The 20,748-nt window shown below is 42.4% G+C and overlaps 2 protein-coding genes and 1 long non-coding RNA gene across 3 annotated transcripts; 2 read left to right on the forward strand and 1 right to left on the reverse strand.

The window, feature by feature from the left end:
* The first annotated feature begins 324 nt into the window (after window positions 1–324).
* On the forward strand, window positions 325–4,964 carry LOC103156130 (zinc finger and SCAN domain-containing protein 2-like). Its single transcript, XM_007578066.2, has 3 exons — window positions 325–610; window positions 1,478–1,795; window positions 3,101–4,964. The coding sequence occupies exons 1-3, from the start codon at window positions 451–453 to the stop codon at window positions 3,937–3,939; spliced, it is 1,317 nt and encodes a 438-aa protein (XP_007578128.1). The 5' UTR covers window positions 325–450; the 3' UTR covers window positions 3,940–4,964.
* Window positions 4,965–7,710: 2,746 nt separating this feature from the next.
* LOC103156129 (transcriptional regulator Myc-B-like) lies at window positions 7,711–11,553 on the forward strand. The gene is made up of 3 exons (XM_007578064.2): window positions 7,711–8,135; window positions 8,840–9,479; window positions 9,867–11,553. The coding sequence occupies exons 2-3, from the start codon at window positions 8,846–8,848 to the stop codon at window positions 10,379–10,381; spliced, it is 1,149 nt and encodes a 382-aa protein (XP_007578126.1). The 5' UTR covers window positions 7,711–8,135; window positions 8,840–8,845; the 3' UTR covers window positions 10,382–11,553.
* Window positions 11,554–16,973: 5,420 nt separating this feature from the next.
* On the reverse strand, window positions 16,974–20,748 carry LOC103156128 (uncharacterized). The gene is made up of 2 exons (XR_001659608.1): window positions 19,164–20,748; window positions 16,974–19,090 (listed from the first exon to the last, which is right to left on the reverse strand). It is a non-coding gene; the product is annotated as an uncharacterized LOC103156128 (long non-coding RNA).

Raw genomic sequence — 20,748 nt, forward strand, 5'->3', positions numbered from 1 at the left:
ACATTGTTTTTTAAAATGTCCTTCTCCTTTTAAATTAAAACCCCCCTATGTCACAAAACATTTTTTGTTTATTGTGTAGAAGTTGACGGTTTCTTACTTTAAACATGAATTGTAAAGTTTTGAATGTTATAAGGTCCCCCAGAATTTCAGTTTATTTGATTTAATAAAAATGTAAGAAACAATTTTATTTTATAAAAGTTACATGCTGCAGCTTTAATCGGAGGTTGGAAAAGTTCTGGTCTGGTTGAGAGAATGTAAAGTTTCTGTTCAGGTTTTTATGAGGTTTTTGCTGCCAGGCTGCTGTTCCTCTCCAGTCCAGCAGGTGGCGGTAAATCTGCTGCGTTGTGTCTCTGTGACACTCAGCAGAAGTAAAGCGACTCCATCAGCATCTCCAGTGGATTCAGTTAGAAAACGGTTGTCTTCGTGTTTCAGCTGAATATCTCAGTAACAATGTCTTCCGTTCAGCAGCTGAGAGATTTTATCAGAGAGAGACTAACTGCTGCTGCGGAAGAAATCTTCATTCAGGTAGAAAAAACCATCGTCCGCTCCGAGGAGGACATTAAACTGCTGGAAACCTGCTGGAAACCTCAGATAAAACTCACCAGAATCGGTAGGAAGCAACGCTAGGCTCCGAAAATTAATACATGTTCTTTTCTTCTTCTGCTTTGCCTTTGTTATGGTAACTGTCGGCCTTTCTACATTCAGTTCGTGATATTTAAACAGTTAAAGATTCGTAGTTTTGTGTTTGTTTAGGTTTTTACATGAACCAACCTTTAAAGAGACCCAGTTTGAAAACTGCTAAACTTAAACACTTCTAACCTGGACAGTTATTCTTCACTCCGGACAAAGAAAACACAGAGTTTGATGTCTAAGATGGTTATCGGCCTGTGAAAAGTTACATCTTAATCATCAGTTGTTATTCAGAATCTAATTAATTTTGTGAATAATAAATTTTTCTCAAAGCTAAATTAAATGTTGTTGCAGCTCATATCTTCCAAGTATCTTCAGAGAATCACGGATGGTGATGCTGTGGGCCTTTAATTAACCCTTTGCTGCCCAAAATGGGATAATCCTGCTTTACTGCTTGATGGATTCTCAGATCTACGGATTAACGGCTGATTCTATGAAACTTGGCCAGGACCGTTTTTATTATTTTACTTTTAAAAAGCATTTCTCCTTTTGTTCTTCTGTCTCATTTTGGTCCCATTGACTCCCAACCTACTTTAAGCTAGCACCAAAGTTACAGAGTGTTACCATGGCAACCAGTAGACTACAGATCCAAACATAAGTCATTGGAACCTGAAGCTTCATGAATGTTTCACCATTAACAATGAAACATTTCTTGCTGGAATCCTGGATCCTCTGGATGCTCAGGAAGTATCCAGAGGACCGGACCAGGCTGTCTGGGTCAGAACCAACACCAGTCCTGGAGACGGTCGTCATGGTAATCAGCTCCTGTGTCTCTTTGTTGCTACAGATCAGCCAAAGCTGCATGTCGACAACAAGGAGGTTCTGACCGACCCAGAGCTCCAGAACCAGCAGAGGAGCTCCAGTCTAGACCAGGAGGAACCAGCGATTAGACAGAACCAAGAGGAACCAGAACCTCCAGAGATTAGACCGAACCAGGAGGAACCAGAACCTCCAGAGATTAGACCGAACCAGGAGGAACCAGAACCTCCAGAGATTAGACCGAACCAGGAGGAACCAGAGTTTGGAAGAGTGGTGATCGGGTTCCAAGAGGAGACCAGACTGCTGGGTATCTGCTGGCTTCCCCATGTTCTTCTCACCAGAACCGGTATGGATCTGACCAAATCTCATAAATGATCCTATTGAAGTGAAACTTGATGTAATGAGCTGCTCTAGCTGCCGGTTCGGTCCATTGATGTGACATGGAAGCAGGCTGGGTCCAAATAGGACGAAGTGATCCGGAACCGTTTTCAGTAAACCAGGAAGTTAAGTCTGGATTCGAACTAAAGGTTTTGGTAGCACTTTATGATCACCATGCTTTATGTAGCCTCATTTAGCCATTAATAAATATGTAATTAATGTTGAAAACATTGTTATTCAATGATTCTTGCTTAATAAGCTATAAATTAACAGAGTAATTAATGCTTTACCCATATTGACTAATTACTCCTAATACCAATGTACTCGGTGTTTATTAATGCTTAATAACTCATGAATTAACTACTCTTTTCTGTTTGTAAATGTTAGTGAATGCTCAAATAAATGTACTTAGAGTATATTTAATTTACTGCCTGCTGATCCTGCACTGCATCCATAAATGAGGCAGTTTGTTAATAGTTTGTTCATCTTTGTGTGAACTCTTCAAAAGTAAAGACTATTTATGATTTTTTTAAAGATTTTATTAATGCAGACAAAACCCTGAATGGCCACAAGTTGCTTTTCACCTGTGGAACGAGACCAGAAGCCAGGAGACGTGGAATACAGAAATATTTAAGAATTGACATTTTGAAAGGTCAACGAAACATAATCTCAGTTAGTTACAGTAATTTGACCTAAAACTGGATCAAACAGTCGACTGTACAAAACACGCAGCAGAAGATCTGCATAAAATGTTCAGCAAACTGGATCATGAAAGGCTTAATGAACAGCAGGTCACTAAAAATGATCTTAAACAACAAATATGAGGGAATGTGGAGGAAAATAATCTGAGGCTTTTTTTCTCCTGTCTGATAATGAAAAGATAAAATGAGATGAATTAAAAGGAGTTTCCCCTAAAGAACTGGAACATGAAGTTACCAGGCAGAGAACAAAACCTGAAAGAACGAGAAGCAGCAGACATTCAGAGAATGTTCAGTCCAAATCTAATCCAGTTTAATCCCAACGAGTCAAAAGTGAATTGAATTGTGAGGCTCTTACCAAAACTCAGCCAATCAGATCAAGGTGGTCACAGGTCTGACCAATCAGCTCTCTGGAGCTGTAACGTCCTCGTCTTTCCCCTCCAACAGAAACGCTGCAAAATATTAAATAAACTTTGTTCTCAGGTCGAAGCAGCTGATATAAAACACAAAGAAACTGAACCTGCTGGTGTTTCCAGGAACACAGCTGATGGGTTTGTTCCTGTTTGTCCTTCCAGACGTCCCAAAGCAGCACGTCTGCAGGACGGAGGAGGTTCTGAACCAGGAGGAACCAGAACCAGTTGAAGACGAACTCTCTGATGCAGAACATTTCCCGTCTGAAGAGGACCAGGAAAACCAAGAAGGTCCACTGATGAACGAGGATCTGGAGGGTCTGGAGCCAAACCAGAGGGAACCAGAACCAGAACCGCCACATCAGGAGAGCGGGCCTGAAGAACCGCAGCTGCAGGAGGTGGAGATCTGCAGCGGCCAGCAGCTGCCACCGGACTGTGACGCCTTCATGAAACCTCTGTCAGATGAAGAGTGTGAGCTGGAACCAGACATGGATCAGAACCTCCCTGGTTCTGATCAGGACAGTTTTAACTCAGGTTTTAAATCAGATCCTCATCAGATCAAAGAGGATCTGGAACAAAAACTTCAGGGAACAAAAACACAAAAACGTCTTCCAGCAAAGTCGGCCCACAAATCTCAAAAGAAAGTCAGAAAGAAAGAAAATGTCATTTTTTGTACGACATGTGGGAAAAGGTATTATTATGTAAAATCTCTAGTGACGCACATGAGAACCCACGTTGTGAAGCTGCACTCATGTGAAACCTGCGGGAACGAGTTTAGTTCTGCAGAGGCCCTGAGCAGCCACATGACGGAGCACAGCCTAGACAAGCTCCACTCCTGTGAAACATGCGGGGAACGGTTCTATCGGGAATCTTCTCTACTGACGCACATAAGAGACCACAGCGATGAGACGTCCCACCCATGTGAAGTGTGTGGGAAAAGATGTTTGACTGGGAAAGCTCTGCTGGTCCACATGAGAAGCCACGGTGCTGAGAAGTCCTGCTAATGTGAAGCCTGTGAGAAAAGGTTCATCTCATGCTCTGGTTTACAGACTCAGCTGAGAAACTCCACTCATGTGACGTTTGTGGGAAAACCTTTCCCTCAGCCACATGTTGGTCCCTCAAAGCAGCAGAATGAGGGACTCAATACTGAAGTCCAATCCTCATATCAGAGCTAACTCAGCCATTCACTCATATTCCTGTTCGTCTGAACTGTGTTGTTAAACCAAGGACAGACAGAAAGGTCCATAAAACTCCACAACTGAGAATAAATAAAGCTCCACTAAGATGCATGAGAAGCTTCATGTATGTGAAACGTGGCATAAAATGTAAACTCTAATGAAACTGTGCAGAAATACAACTCATGATATTTGTGATAATTCTCTGACGGCGGAGCGTAAATGAAGCATTCACAGCAAACATGGAGAAGTTCCTGAATATTTACTTGGTTCATCCTAAACCTCAGATTGTTCTGCTGGATCAGTTGTTACAGAATATTTTCAGAGTTTCTCTTTATTCAAACACAAGTGACATCACAAAGGTCAAAGGTCTTTAGAAGTTAAGCAGTGGATGTTTCAGGGTTTGTTTTTCACGATGAACAAACGAGTCAGAATGTTTCAGTTCTTCTGACCTGTGGTGAACTTGACCCTCTGCTCCTCATGGCTTTATTTTCTGTTTTTAGATTATTTAGATTTGGTTGTTTTTATGTTTCTGTTATGACTGCTGGTTTGTAGTTTTAGTCTGCAGCTCTTTGTTTGCAGTAGTTTGTTTCTGACCTGTTGGTCAAACAGTCATGAAGAATCTTTGACCGTTTCCATGTCAATGATTTTTATTTCTTAAATCTTTAACTGGATTGGATTTTATTAGTTATTTTCAATAATAATTTGATACTGTTTGGAAAATAAAATAATATTGACAATTTAAAAGGTCTCTGTAAATTCAGTTGTGATTTAAAAGGTTCTGATCTGTGGATGTCGTCAATCAGTTGTTTAGATGTTTTATGAATAAGTTATTAAATATTTTCTGAAACTCATTTTTCTGTCTCTGTTTTAAGGAGGGATGGAATATAAATATCTAGAGATCCATAAATAAAGCTGGAGAACTTTCAACCTTTTGGGTTTGGTTTGGTGCAGTTCTGGTCCGGTCCTGACTGACCCGGTGGAACCGAGTCCAGTTTGCAGCCGGTCTCACTCTGACACGCCTTCAGGTTTACCCTCAGCTTCTCGGGTTGGGACAGACTGTCCGGACCTGAACTCTGCTGTCCTGCGGTACCGGTACCGGTACCGCGGCTGTGAGCTGAGGGATATTTTCCGTTTGGACGTCCAGCCTGTCTTTAGATGTTCCTTCAGTATTTCTACATGAAGTTCTTTCCTCATGAGTCCATCTAGTTTATGAAGTTCCTCCTGCAGTAAATCAGTCCCCCAGCATGATGCTGCCACCACTATTCTTCACAGTTAGGCTGATGTCCTCGTTTTTACTCCATGTAATGATGGTCATTAAGTCCAAACAGTTCAGTTTCATCAGACTGCAGGACATGAATCTGAAAATGAAGATCTTTGTTCATCTTCAAACTGCAATCTGGTTTTTGATGTTTCTTTTGGAGTGATGGCTTCCTCCTCGCTGAGCGGCCTTTCAGTCCGGGTCGGACAGTCTGGCTGTGGATCATGATGCTGCTTTACCAGCTTCAGCCACAAACTCCACCAACTCTTTGGCTTCCTGCACGTTTTGGAGCTAAAGACCAAAATCTTGATTTCCTTTAACTTTCCCATCGTCTCAAAGCAGAAAGCAGCTTGTTTAAGGTTTGGCCTTAAATACATCCACAGCTGTGACTCAGTTAACCTGTCAGTTTCCAAATCCATGACATCATCATCTGGGCTGTCCTCGTTATTTAAAGAGACAGTAATCATTCTTTACGAAACGTTCTTTCTCTCATAATTCAGGCATTTAGCAAACAGAAATCATTTTAGTGATTCAAAATGATTTGGGTCTTTTTGTTGGGTGTATGTAAACTTGTGGTTTGACGTGTGTATAAACAGGGTGATGTTCTGGTGGAGGTTCTGATGAGTCCGTGTTTGTTTCATCAACAGGAACCGAGAAGCAGAAAAGGTTCTGATTGATCCAACTTGTTATTCTACAGGTCATATTTTCTCTTCATGTTTTATCGTCATATTTCAGGAAGTTTAGCTTCAGATCTGGGAAAATGTGTCAAAGTTAAAGCTGCTGGATGTCGGGTTTGGTACCAGCACAGAACCTTCAGCTCATCCAAACAGAACCAGAACCTCTGCAGGGTTAACAAGGAAATATTAGTGAATCATTATTTATAAATAAATATGTACTGGTCATAATATTTACATTATTAATGTTTCCAGTTCAAAACAAATTACATTTAATATTTCACACACAAAAAAAACATTTTGGTTTGACCCAAATGTTTCCAATAAATTCCCATAATAAGAAGTTAGAAAACATTGTGTCCAGATTTATCACTAAAATAAAGGATTAGAGCTGAATCTGCTTTGTTTCATCAGAAATTACAGAAAACCGTGTGTCTGATATTTTTCTCCATCCTGAATCATAAGATGATCATATGATGACCCTTGATTGTCTCACATCCACAACAGTGACTCACTGAACGAGGCGAGTCTGTGGGAGTAATGAGGAGGAGTGGCCACCAGGGGGCGCAGTGCAGCAGCAGCAGAGACAATGAGAACATAAACACTGTAGAATAATAATCATCATCATCTCTGCTGCTCTAACTGCGCTCCTCACTCACACAATGTGTTATCTACATTTACCATTTACTGATACATTTAAACTTTTTTTTAAATGTATACTTAAATGATTTTAGTGCAACAGTTTATTTAAAGTTTCATTTTTCTGGTTTATTGTGTTGAAACTGTTCTCCGTGCAACATTAGCGCAAATAAAGGGTTTAATTTTATTGTATTAAATAGTTTTCGGGTAAATGAAGAGAAAAACTACAGTAAGATGAACGCAGTTTGTGATTTTCGCCAGCAGAGGGCAGCAGAGCAGCAGCTCCAGGTTCAGCAGATTTACATAAAAACAGTTTTTTTGTTTTTAGGGCCAAAGCTGCAATTCTATAATTATATAACATAGAAACTGTTGGTGCTGATACTTTTTTTTCTCTTTTTTGCCAAGAAATTTGGGTTTTTACTCATTTTCTAAAAATGTATTAGTTATGAGCGCTTTCATGAAGTTTTCATAACTTGTTGATATTTAGACAGAATCCAGAGTTGATGTTTTAGTTTAAATCATATTTAAAATAGTTTATGTCATTTTATTGATTCACTATTGCATCTTTTCTTCAATGTGTTAATGTTTTATTCATATTTAAAATCAAATATGATTCATTTTATAACTGGCTCTGAATCAAAGTAAATTAAATTTAAATCATTTTTATTTTTATATTTGTTTTTGAATATTTATTTTGAGAACCTAAAATTATAGGTGAGCTTTAAATATTTTATGATTTCAGGACTATTAGTTATTAGTGATTTGTGATCATTTATTATTTAAAATATTTTTAATTTTTTATAATAAAAATATTTATTTGGTGTTTTTATGTTTTTTATTTTATGTTCATAAGCTCTATAAGTTCATCTATTTTTTAAATCATTTTTCAGGTTATTCTCAGTAATAAATAAATAATTTATTTCTCCTTGTTTTCCTTCTTTGTTTTGATGACATCATCACTGGATCATCTCGGATTTCCCGGAACTTTCTCCCCTTGCATCACTTACAGTCAGTCTGGACCACCCGAACCGTTACACCGCACATCCGCAGAATAAACTAGTTCCCACTTTAAAACGGTCCTCCGACCCGGCTAGACCCGGAACCGGTACCGGAGCCCCGCTGCTCTGTCGGAACCACCGGTACTGATGCTTCGAGGCGGGTCAGAGAGCAGAAAGAGGAGCTTTTTAGGCTGTTACGTAGAAGATGAGTGGCGGGAACGTCGTGACGTCAGCGGAAAGAAAAGAAGTCGGAGGGTATAAATGCGTGAAGTTCGGCTGGATGCGGTGATTCAGACAGAGCGGAGGAAACCACCAGCTCAGCGACAACAACAACGATAATAACAGTAATAATCCAGTTATTGATCGGATCCATCGATCAGGTTCTGCTCAGCAAACTTTCCTCTGAAGATTTTAACTTTCTTCTCCAGAAACTTTGAATATTTCTGTTCAGAGGTGAGTTCATCAGCTCCTTATTAAATATTCATAAATCTTATATTTAATCCATAATGTTTCTGTTTGACTCTAAATAAACTGAAACATTTGGACCAGAACATCTCAGCTGTTTGATTAAAGTCACTTTTTACCTCCAGATTTATAATAGAACAGAGTTTTATTGTCTTTATGTTAAATAATGTCTAAGATTTTAAATTAAACCTGATATTAAACCAGAGTCTGATCAGCTGATGAACTTCTTCTTCTATGGTTTTATGTAAATATGATGATTCAGACTGCATTGATATGTGTAAGTAGCTGAGACAACAGAACCCATCAGAACCAAAGATTATAAACATGTAAACATGTTAGGTTGACTTTTATTAAACTAGATTCATTTTCTGACATTTCCTAGAGAAAAAAGAATACAAATGTTTATTTTTTTCTTTTAAATTTGTTCAAATAAATGCAAAATAAGCAGATATGATTGTTAACATTTTGGATTTATTTTGATAATTTTTGTCTTAAAGGAGATTTTTAATAAAATCTGTATCTGATTGGCTGCAGCTGCTTAGCTGATTATTCCTATTCTTTTGCAGTCAGTGAATGCATCACTTTAAGGTTCTGATGGTAGAAACAGATCCTGGTTCTGATGGAGCCAGCAGTTTGGACCCCACCGGATCATTTTATTCCTTGTTGAAATCTTAACTCTGCTTCCTGTGCAGGCGGCCATGATGGCGGTCATGTTGGCCACGCCCCCAGCGCTCTACGACTTCGACTCCATGCAGCCATGTTTCTTCCTGGGTGGAGACGATGAAGACGTCTTCCCCAGCCAGCTCCAGCCCGGTCCCGGCGAGGACATCTGGAAGAAGTTTGAGCTCCTGCCGACCCCCCCGATGTCCCCCAGCCGGACCCCACCCCGTTCGGACCCGCCGCTGTCCGCCGCAGACCACCTGGAGGCGCTGTCGGACCTGCTGGACGAGGAGCTCCGCCCCTCTGCCGCGCTGCAGTCCTTCATCATCCAGGACTGCATGTGGAGCAGCAGCTTCGCCGCAGCCGCCAAGCTGGAGCGGGCCGTGTCCGAGCGGCTGGAGTGCCTCCGGGCCCGGCAGAACCCGACCGGCACCAGCGGGCTGGCGGCTGGTTCTGATGCACGGGAAGAGACCGGATACCTGCAGGACCTGCAGAGTGTGGCGGTGGCGTGCATCGACCCCTCTGAGGTGCTCCCCTTCACACCGACGGGCCAGAACCAGGAACAGAACCAGAACCAGGACCTGAACCAGGCCCACAACAATAGAGTGGCGATGGAGGTCGGGTCAGAGTTGAGTCTGGAGACGCCGCCGCTCAGCAGCAGCAGCGAATCAGGTGAGAATCAGGAGACGTTTGGTTCTGACACAGTGGCGACCCCAGAGGGGGCTCCAGGGGGCCGTGACCCCAGAGGGGGCCCCGGGGGGCCGTGACCCCAGAGGGGGCCCCGGGGGGCCGTGACCCCAGAGTTCAGGTCAGAGAAAGGCTTTCAGAGTCACTTTGTTCCATCAAGACATAAATGTAAACCCAATAAACAATACATTCATCCACTTAAAAATAAAATTTCTAAGTCAAATTTAAAAAATCTAAAAAAATATATAAATTTTTTACATAAATATTTATATAAATTTGAGTCCTGTCTGGTCACCGCATGAACATTTTCTGGAGTCTTTCCTTCTGGTCTGATGAAGTTCTGCTTCATCCATGTTGGTTCTGTCTCCACAGAGGAGGAAGAGGAGGATGGTGAGGAAGAAGAGATTGACGTGGTGACGGTGGACAGACGGAGGACGTCCCATCGGTCCCCTCTGGTCCTCAAACGCTCCCTCATCAACATCCAGCAGCACAACTACGCCGCCCCACAGCCTGCTGGGAAACGGCCCAAGCTGACAGAGAGCCCGGCGATGTCGCCGTTGGCAACGGCGGCGAAGCAGCGGTGCGGCGGCCGGCGCTGCTGGAGCCCGCGGTCGGACGACGAGGACGAGGACCGACGCAGGACTCACAACGTGCTGGAGCGGCAGCGGCGCAGCGAGCTGCGGCTCAGCCTGCTGGCGCTCAGGGAGCAGATCCCGGCGCTGGCCGCCAACCCCAAGGCGGCCAAGGTGGCCATCCTGCAGGGGGCGACGGCGTTCATCCAGGAGGCGCGGGCGGATGAGCGCAGGCTGCTGAAGAAGAAGGACGAGCTGACGAAGAGGAGCAGGGAGCTGCAGCGGCGCCTGGAGCGGCTCCGGACGCTACATTAACCGCTAAACGGCTTTTAGCTAGTTTTCATGTTGGAAACGGAGGCGGAGCTTAGAGAGTCAAAATGACTGCAGGACAGAACCGGGTTCTATCAGAACCGCCGGGTCAGAACTTTTATTTATTTACTCTAATTTAACCTAGCTGTGTTTAATTTGACCTCCTTCTGTTGTGAAATGATTTTATTTTTATATTTTATTGAAATCAAACATGTCAAAATAAAAGCCCTGCTTTGTTTGGACCAGAGGTTCTGTTTTGTTTTGACCCGTTTCCTGTGAACCGGGTCGGATTCACTGGAGGAGAATTTCTGATGTCATTCCTGAGGGATGAACTCAGGAATGAATCCGATCCGCTGAGCCACTTTCCTGGAATTTATTCCTCCTATGTTCCGGGTCGATCCGCGGTCCAATCAGACGGTTCCTCTGAGGTCCAGTTGGCCCGGTTCCTGTCATTGTGTCATCCAGGACCGTCTGACCTGGAAGCAGAGGCCCGGTCGGTTCTGGTTCTGTTCCCAGTGAAGTCAGAGGGAAAACTGGGTGAAAGTTCAGCTCCGGTCCGATTAGGGTCCGGATCCGGGAGTCACAGAACCAGGCCGGTTCTGGGTTCCTGGTCCGAAACCCAGAGATAAACTCCAGGAATGAAACAGTTTCCATCATTCAGGGAGAAATTAACCCTTTAACTGCTTTACTGACAGACCCGAGTCATTTTCTTTCAAAATAAAAGCTTCAGCATTATTTATCTCACCAGAACCCATCAGAACCAAAACGGTCCGGTTTGTATGGGCTGAATTTCCTCCTAAATCTGGACTCTGGCAGAACCGCAGCTTCTTCCTTCCTCCTGCCAAAAGCAGTAAAACAGGAAGCGGTGGCGGGCGGGCGGGTTACACACTCTGAGTCAGAACCTCGGGCCAGAACCTCGGTCCGGTCCACTGAGTCACGGTCCGGGTCTCCAGCTGGTTCTGCTGGTCCGGATCCGTCAGCCATGACTCACGACTTTCCTCTTCCTGTCGGCTCCTGAATGTCTTCCAGGTTTCTGCTGATCCAGAACCAGAACCAGAACCAGGTTCTTTATGGAGCCATTAAACAGTTTATTGAAATAAGTTCCAGTCTGTCGGTTGAAATCTGTTTTATTCAGTGAATTTACAGTTTCTTCATCAGATGATCCTTGTTCATGAAAGCAGCAGCATCAGGTTGTAAACATTTATTAATCAAATCTGTCCAGATTTAAACATAAACATCTGTAAACAAACTGGTGGTTTTATGACTGAGAACATCTGAAGGTTTCAGCCTCTAATTATTAACCAGTTTACGGATCAGACAAACCAAACAGCTGTAAAATCTGATTTCATCACAACAAAATCCATCTCCACTCGTTTTCGGCTCCTGATGACCTTTGACCTGAACCTCAGCAGCATGTGAGTGTTATTTAAAACTCCATGAACCTGGACGGTCCAGGACCTCCTGCTGCTTTTCTCTTTTCCTGAGCGCCTCAAACAGCGCCGCAGCGTTCCTGATGGATAATCATTGATCCTCCAGTTGTGCAGGAAATCATCCGACGGTTCAGTAGTTTCACACTGTGCTGTTACTTTAACTACACCAAACTCTGAACTGCTTCAGTCTGTTTGTTACGTCTCATATTTCAAACTGACAGAACGTCCTTCTTCTTCTTCTCTTTGGACTTTTCCCTTCAGGCGTCGCCTGAAGGGAAAAGTCCAATCATCTGTCTTCAATTAGACAGATATTACCGAGTTTGGATGACTCTTTCTCTCATGATTCGTTTTCTGACTCGTTTCTCCTCCAGATCTAAAAAACTTCTTTCCATCTAGTCGACTGTTAAAGATCTTTCTGGGCTTAAAACTTTGTGTTTTTAAGGTTAAATATTTTAGTTCAATAATATTTTCTAGACAGAAAATAGTTTTAACCACATGTATTCCCACTGTAATTAACTGAAATGAGCCAAATGAGCCTCACAGCCACCAGAGCGCTGCCTTCTGCACATGTAGCATCAGCCTGAAGACCAACAACCTGCTCATTAAACACAGAGAGGAAAAATTAATTTCATCTTTTCATGTTTGTAGTGACGCGTTCAGGTGCTGCTGCTTTACATCCTGATGTCTTATTTTTTAATGTTACCTGTGTAATAAAATATCCTATGAAGAGATTTGATCTGAATTGTTCAAACAGTAGGTGTACGTTACCTTCTATGCTGATGACATTCAGTTATATCTACACGTATATATTTCTATAGATATACATATGCTCATAGCTATATGTAAATAGATATAGACATTATGTATCATCACATTTTGGGCTTCATGTGCCTTATCTGCATTTAAAGAGACAGAACCAAAGCAAGTTGCTCTCAGAACCGAGGTCCAAGAGGATCATGTGGATCTATGATTTTGCATTAATTCTTCCACAGAATACCCATAAAATGAATTAAAGGTCAGAGGTCATTCGGTCTGTTTTCAGTTTTTCTCATCTCCTTGACAACAGTAATGTTTTATTCTCCGGTCTGTTAAGCATTCACTGCTGCTCCCAGCTGAACATTTAACCAGGTCTGAAATGGACTAACACACACACACACACACACACACACACACCTCAGAGCACATTCTTCTAAATCAGTGGTCTCCAAACTGGGTCCTGGAGGCCCGGCATCCTACATGTTTTAGTCTCTCCCTGGTTTAACACACCTGCATCAAATGACGGCTCATTAGAGGCCTGAGAGGAACACTGACCTGCTGAGGAGGTTGTTTCTACCAGCAGGGAGGGAACTAAAACATGCAGGATGCCTCCAGGACCGACTTTGGGCCTCCAGGACCGACTTTGGGCCTCCAGGACCGACTTTGGACACCCCTGTTCTAAAGAGTCAGTTTTTACCGTCACAGCCTGAAATGTCCCATAAATAATCTCTGATCTGTTGTGAGCGTCTGGTTGAATCTGACCAATCAGATCCTCAGCAGCCTGTCTGGTGACAATATTACCTGTTGAGACCAAACTCATCTTTTCCTCCTGCTTAATAAAACCTCTGATGACCTTTTGACCCTGGAAGCAGAGGTGGATCCTCGATTCAGAACCTGCTGCTGGCAGGTCACTGAACCAAACCTAGTAAACCGCTAACCGGTTTACTAGGTCTCTGTTTAGATACCAATTACAAACATGATGATGGTGATGATGATGTTTTAAACTTAGTGGTGCTGACGAGGAGGAACGTCTCTTCATCATCATCATCATCATCATCATCGACCTTCTTTCTGCAGAAGCTCCAGATGTTCAGCACATCCAGGTTTATTTGAAGCTTCTGAACTGAATGAACTCTGTTCCTAGAGAACTCGGTTCTTCTGACCCGACCCGGTTTACTCTGCTGCTCAGAACCAGGTCAGTATCTTCATCCTGGATCAAATCAGAACCACATTAAGCGCTGCAGGTGTTGTATTATCTGGTTCTATAAATAACCCAGCAGCTGGTACCGGTCCAAACACCCGGATCAACCTTCTGGGTTTTGCAAGGTGTTTTCGGTTTGGAGGTAGAGCTGCAGGCCTGAACTCCCCGTGACGGCGCAGCTCCTCTGGGACTCCATGATGCCCCCCGCCCACGCCTGCAGGGTTTTCCTGCGCGTCGGTTGGTCGCCTCCCCACGCGGCGTGGAAACTGAAAGTGTTTCAGTCAGCAGACCACCGTCGACCGCAGCTCGTTTCCACTGCGCTGCTTCACACATGGAGCTTCGTTCTGATCGAACGGCGGTTTGTTTCTGCTAACAGAAGAAAAACTGAAACTTCCTGGTGAAAAGAAACTAAATCAAGACAACCAAACATGTTGGTCAAAAATTCACAAGTTCATGTTGCTAAGACTATTTACTTCAGCATTAAAGTGGAAATGTTATGCTTTGAATTTTTCCATTTCACATTAAAATCATTCAGTTGTGGCTGATATAAATCTGGTCTGACATGTTTTGGTCTGAGTTCCTGGCTATCATAGATCCACATGATCCTCTTGGACCTCGGTTCTGAGAGCATCTCGCTTTGGTTCTGTCTCTTTAAATGCAAATAAGGCACATGAAGCCCCGCCCCCATCCACATCGCGCCACTCCACCATTTCTGAAGCTTATTAGCAGATTATCGATGGAGCACTGTCACTGAGAGCATTTGGATTTTTTTTATCTCAAACACAAAAACAACAAAAGCAAAGCCAAACTATTTATGTAAATATGCTATTCAATACCTGCCTCTGAAGCTAACAGCTAGCATACAACGCTAACATTAAATATGCTATTAAATACATGCTGTACAGTTCTGTCCTCAAGGAGCTAACAGCTAGCACACAGCTAGAAACACGTTAGCAGAAAACACGATGCTACTGCGAGCCAAACAACAAGATGTCACATCAGCACAGTAAATTCATGAATTCATGTCTGAAGCAGTCAGAATGAACAGACTGTTGATCAGGCCAGGCGTTGGGTGGAGAACGTCCTGGAAGTGCCGGGTTAGATCTGAGTTTCTGGGAAAGTTTGTTTGTCTGAAGCACTTGGAGGACGAATGAAAGCTTCAGAAATCTGATGAGGAGGCAGGAGGACTCAGCTGTTACACCCAACTGTTCAACTTACCTTGTAGTTTTGGCTTCCTTGAATTTGGACTTCAACATTTCTGGATGGATTTGTGAAATTCCTTACAAGGAAATCCATGACTTGTTAGCAGTTCTGCAGCAAACACTGTGACTTTTTATTCAGTTAGGTTACTTATAACCTAACTGAATATTTTACAGCAATTTTACTATTTTTATTGTGACTTTACAGGAAGTCACAATAAAAACAAAAACACACTGGAAATGAATATTTAACTAGAGGACACTAAATTCCACTGCTTCAACCAACGGAAGTTAAAAAACACACAAAGTGTTGGTTGGACTAAAAGGTTAGCAATAAATAAACCAATAATTACAAGAACCGACCACAAAGATTTCTACGCAGCATCAGAATAAATTCATCTTTACTGCTCTGCTAGAGACTCAGAGGGAAAATGACTGTAAAAATCTGACATACATTTTGTTTTTTGTACTCTTAAGTTCATGTTTGTCCTGTTTAACTGGAGTTTATTTATAAATATAATAACCTTTCTGCCTGGAGACACACTTTCAGCTCCTATTCACCACAAATCTGGAACGAACTTCCAAAAAAACTGCAAAACAGCTGAAACACTGAGACAGAGCTGCTTTTGAAACATAATGATGGAGCATTGATCAGTATATTTACTGAGTATTGATGGTTTGATGCCCCTCATCAGGATGTTTGTTTCTGGTTTCTCTGTGACTGTAAGATGTTTATGACTTTGATTTTTGTGTTTTATGATGTAAAACACTTTGAGCTGCGTTGTTGATTAAACGGGCAAAACAAATAAACTTGATTGATTGAAGCAGAAATACCTTTTGGAGGAACCCAGAGAAAACGGGGACAGATGGGATTTGAACCTGCAGCCAGCAGAGCTGCACAACTCCATAAAGTTAAATAAAACTTTTAAATTTCAGGTAAAAATGATTTTCAGTGGGTTTTTTCATCTGCATCAGATAAAATTCAGAGAAAAAAGAAACAACAATGACAAAAATCTTCCAAAACAATCAAACATGAGTCACTGAAGGAAACATGACAGATTTTATTTTACACTTTTTAGGGGGAATTTCCCTTTAAACGCTTCAGTCGTTGTGTGAACTGAAGGCAGAAACGTGTGAAATAATTTTAGGCTGAATGTGTCAGAGAGCAGCGTGAGTCACGGTGTGTCCCGCTGCAGAGCGGAGGCAGAGTGAGGCTGAGGGATCACAGCGTCTGGCTGCTGCTCGCCGTAAACATCCGGCCTCTGGAGCCGGAGTGTGACTGAAACCCACAACCTGAGGCCACTTTCCATACAGATGTTTTACACGACTTTCTGTCAGCAGGTAGAAAAACACAGAGTGGAAACTCCAGAAACTCAAGTAAAAGTTTTACAGAAGGAGAAACGAGAGAAACTGGTTCAGCATCTGGAGCCACCAGGACGATTTCAGAGAAATCTGTCAGAAAAACTGTCGATATGTGATATTAATGTCGGTGATCTGGCACCGATATTTTATTCATATTAACTGGCTTCTTTTTTAATAGTTCAAACACTAAATATACCTTAATCTGCATTAATACTCACAATGGAAAATGTTTCAGTGATACCACACTCTTCCACTATGGGGGGTTCAGCCAATCAGCACTGAGGAAAATAAACGCTGGTCCTGGATTGGCTGATTTTATTTAATAGTGTTATATTAGCCATCATTGCTATTAAGTATCTGAGCTTCCTAGGTTGTATTATTTTGAACATTTTAGGTGTAATCTGAGAAAAATCTGCCAGTTGTCAAATTTTCTGAAGATAATTTGGAGAAACGTTCCACAGAAAATCTGAGAGCAGAATGGAGTTTGTTTCAACACTGTCAAGAAACAAACACCGTGAAGACAGGAAGCCGTGGTCAGTCCTCAGTCCAGGTGGTTCTGATGTCCTCTCTTGTCCCGCTGCTGGTTCTGTCTCTGGATGCTTTGTCCTCTAAACTCTCTGGTTGGTTTTTGCTTCCCAACCCTCTCCAGGCTGCAGGCATCTCTGTTTATAGTGCAGCTTTTCTCCAGCAGACTTTTTCTTTCCACTCAACTTTCCACTGACAGTGTTTATCAGAACTGGACAATTCTGTCAAAAAATCAGATTTTTGATGTGATGCTATAATGATCTGAGAGTTAACATCTACATATAACAATAAGGTTCGTGATCTGGTCAGATTATTATTATGAACAATGATCGGGTTCTTCCTGAACCCGGTGGATCAGAACCTGCAGTTTCCTAGCAACCATTTATCTCTGTCTGAAGCTCTTTATTTTCCAGAAACATCTCAGAGTTCCTGCTGTCCTCTGTGAACGCTCTGGTTCTGGTTTGTTCCTCTCTAATGGAGGAGTGAACGCTGCAGGTCAACGACTCGATGCGATCTGCTGGGTCTCCTTAGATAGAAACTTTTTAAACTAATTTGAATAATTAGCTGAGCTCTGATTGGATAAATGATCATCAGGTTCATCTCAGCAGCTCACTTTAAAACTTTGAGTTTCACTTTCACTGGTTCTGAACTAAAGAAGGACTTTTATTCTGAAAAACCACCTTATGGAAGCAGGCCTGTTTCAAACTGTGTTTTTATTCTGCAGATGATCTGTTGGTTCCTGAACGAGAGAAAAACCTGACAGAAATGAGAGAGTGCAGACAGACATCCATCCTGCTGCTCCGGCCGCCTGTCAGTCACCAGGAGTTTCCTGTTCTGATCAGGAAGGAAGCTCCTTATATGGAGCTGTAATAATGACATGTTCAGACAACAGAAAACCGATTCAGTCTTAAAACATGTTCAGTATCTCGATAAATTATTAAGTCTGAAAATTATTAACATTTCTGTTTAAAGTGTTGACCTGTTTATACAGTTTCTAATGTTGAAATTTAGCCAAAAGTTTAAACAACTTTTCAGAAATTATTAGAACTTTCTTCATGTTTTTCTGACAGACACGACCCGGGCTCATTTACCAGATCCTGACTCATAATGACCTCACAATAATGCAGAATAAAATCTAAAGATTCACTTTTATTTAAGTAGGTTCATTTAACCCTTTCTGCCCCGCTGGGTGAAATGAAGCAGCAGCTGACAGGAAGCGGCGCTGAGCGTTTCTCCACCTGCGGGGCTGCCCCACTATCTGCCTGATAATAAATAAAAACTCTCATTCACGTTTATTTTTAGCAGCTGCAGCTGAAGAAAACGTTGACAAAACTAATAATATCTGACCTGAAAAGAGTCGGTTACAGTGAAAAACTGGATCCAAAACCTCAGGAGATAAACACGAAGCCCTGATGTTCACCACAGGCGTTGTCATGGTTACTGAACAACTGAAACGTAAACAATTTCAAAACTGAGAATGTCTGAAACTCATTTACTGACATTAAACTTCCATCAGGACCAGATATTTGGAACAAACAGGTTTAATATTAATTCATGTATTAACCTTCAGTTTGAGGTGATTTGAGCTTCATCCTGCTGGTCAGACAGGTGTGGAGATGCTTTAATATTTTAAACAGTGAAATCGATAACTGCTGCAGAGTTTGATGTTTTCACAGACAGATGAAGTTTGATGAGTTTGAAGCTATGAGGTGTTTCAGTTTGATCCGCTGACTCAGCAGAAAAAGACAACAGGTGGACAGCATGGAGGTTCATCTGGGTCAGAGGTCCTGAACTCCTGCCTCATCTCCTCACAGGGCCAGGCACCACGTACACTGGATCTATTCTGCCCCCTGCAGGCCGCAATGGTCATTACAGGCACAGATCCAACACCAGAATCATAAAACCTGAAACACATACCAAATATTCCTCAGAAGGTAAACAAATATATTTTTAAAACATGAATTAACAGATAGTTAGTATTTATAATTTTATGGCAACATAATTATAAATATTAATTTATTAACTGAGGAAACCTTATAAGACTCTTTGCTCTAACTTAACCCAACCCGGATCACTTTCTCAAAAACAGAAGCCAAAATAAGAACAAAACCTCACCGGTTTCAGAGAATCTCCCCGGCGGAGACAAACCGTCAGTCCAATGTGACACCTGTAAGAAAGTCCTGAAGTCCAAGTCGTACCTGAAGGTCCATCAGAGACGACACACCAGCGAGAATCCGTTAGCCTGCAGTCATTGCGATAAAAGATTTTATCAGATGTACCATCTGAAACATCATGAGCGCAGCGACAAGCTTTACCTCTGCAAAATATGTGGAAGGAGCTTCAGCTACTCCACTCTGTTCAGGTTTCACATGAAGATCCACTCCGATGAGAAACCGCTCAGCTGTGAAACCTGCGGCAAACGCTTCAGGGAGTCGTCCAAGCTGAAACGGCACCAGAGGAGCCATACAGGTGTGAAGCCACACCGGTGTGCCACATGTGGGAAAGGTTTCATGGCTAACAGCAGCCTGCAGAGCCACATGAGGATCAACCAAACAGCCAGACATTTAGAGGAGCTGCAGAAGCAAAGGAGCTGGATTTTCCTGTGAGACCTGTAGGCTTTGGTTCTAGGACAGCAGCAACCTGACCGTCCACACCAGGATCCACACCGGGGAGGAGCCATACTCAAAGGTTCAAAGGTTCTTCACACCTGGTCGTCCACATGAGGAGCCACCAGCCGGAGGAAAGGTCTTGACCTCCTCCGCTCTGCTGACAATAACAAAACGACTGGAAACGTCCATGAACTCGTGGCAGCATGCGGCCAGGATGCATCTCAGCTCCATGAAGTAGTCACTCTTCATCCAAAATGATTCACACCCTGGAAGGAACCACTGGAAATGGTTCTGAGTTTATAAACTCATCAACTGATTCGGACCAAAGTGAACGAACTCCAGGTGAGACCTTAACGAGATCCAAAGGTCAGGAGTTCACTCCAGCTGTCACTGAGTTGTATGTTGCAAGGCGGCCATATTGGATTTTGAGGTCAGTGTCGTTGACGAACCTCTTCTGGACCTTCCTGTCAATGTTCTGGTCGTTCTTTGTTTCTACAAAACAACAAGGTGAAGCCGTTTCCCAAGCTGAGAAAGTCCAGTTCAGGTTTTCATTCTGTGGTTAAAACAATTCAGTCTTTAATGACTTTTATTGGACGGGCAGAAATCACAAGGAGTTCCCCAAGGCTCAAACCTGGGACCCCTTCTATATAAAGTCTACATGCTTGCAAGATTAGTTGCCATGACAACCCAGATGATGCACAGCTCTACATTACTGTCTCCAGGATCAGCTCAGTTCTTTCAGAGCAGGTTGTTCTGCTGCCATCTAGTGGCTAACGTAGAATATTTCAAGTTAAATGATGGAATATTAGGTTCACTTACAGAAGGAAAAACTTTTTTTATTATTTTTATTGGTGGATGTTTGTTTCTGGTTGAACAAAGAGTAGAGATTAGACTATTTAGATTCAAAAGACAAAGTTGAAACATTGATATTAAAGTTGAACTATTAAGAAAACACTCAGAGGGCAAAACATTGAGACAAAGAGACATTTCATGAAAACACCAAACATGTTGATCAGGTTTCAGATGCTGAGTTTAAACTCTTTCACAAGCAGCAGCATCATTTCCAGTCAGGACAGCCACATGTAACCATGGCAACAAGATATTTTTTCCAGAACCAGGAGCAGCTGATTAGCATCTGAAAATCAAATATTACCTGAACTTTGACCCCAGCTACTAGGGGAACTTAACAGGAAGCTTCATGGATGCATGAAGAGAAGAGAGAGAAGAGAAGAGAGAGAAGAGATCAGATCAGATCAGATCAGATCAGGTCAGATCAGATCAGGTCAGATCA

The sequence above is a fragment of the Poecilia formosa genome, unplaced genomic scaffold (assembly GCF_000485575.1).
Source record: "Poecilia formosa unplaced genomic scaffold, Poecilia_formosa-5.1.2 Scaffold466, whole genome shotgun sequence".
NCBI classification, from domain to species: Eukaryota; Metazoa; Chordata; class Actinopteri; order Cyprinodontiformes; family Poeciliidae; genus Poecilia; species Poecilia formosa.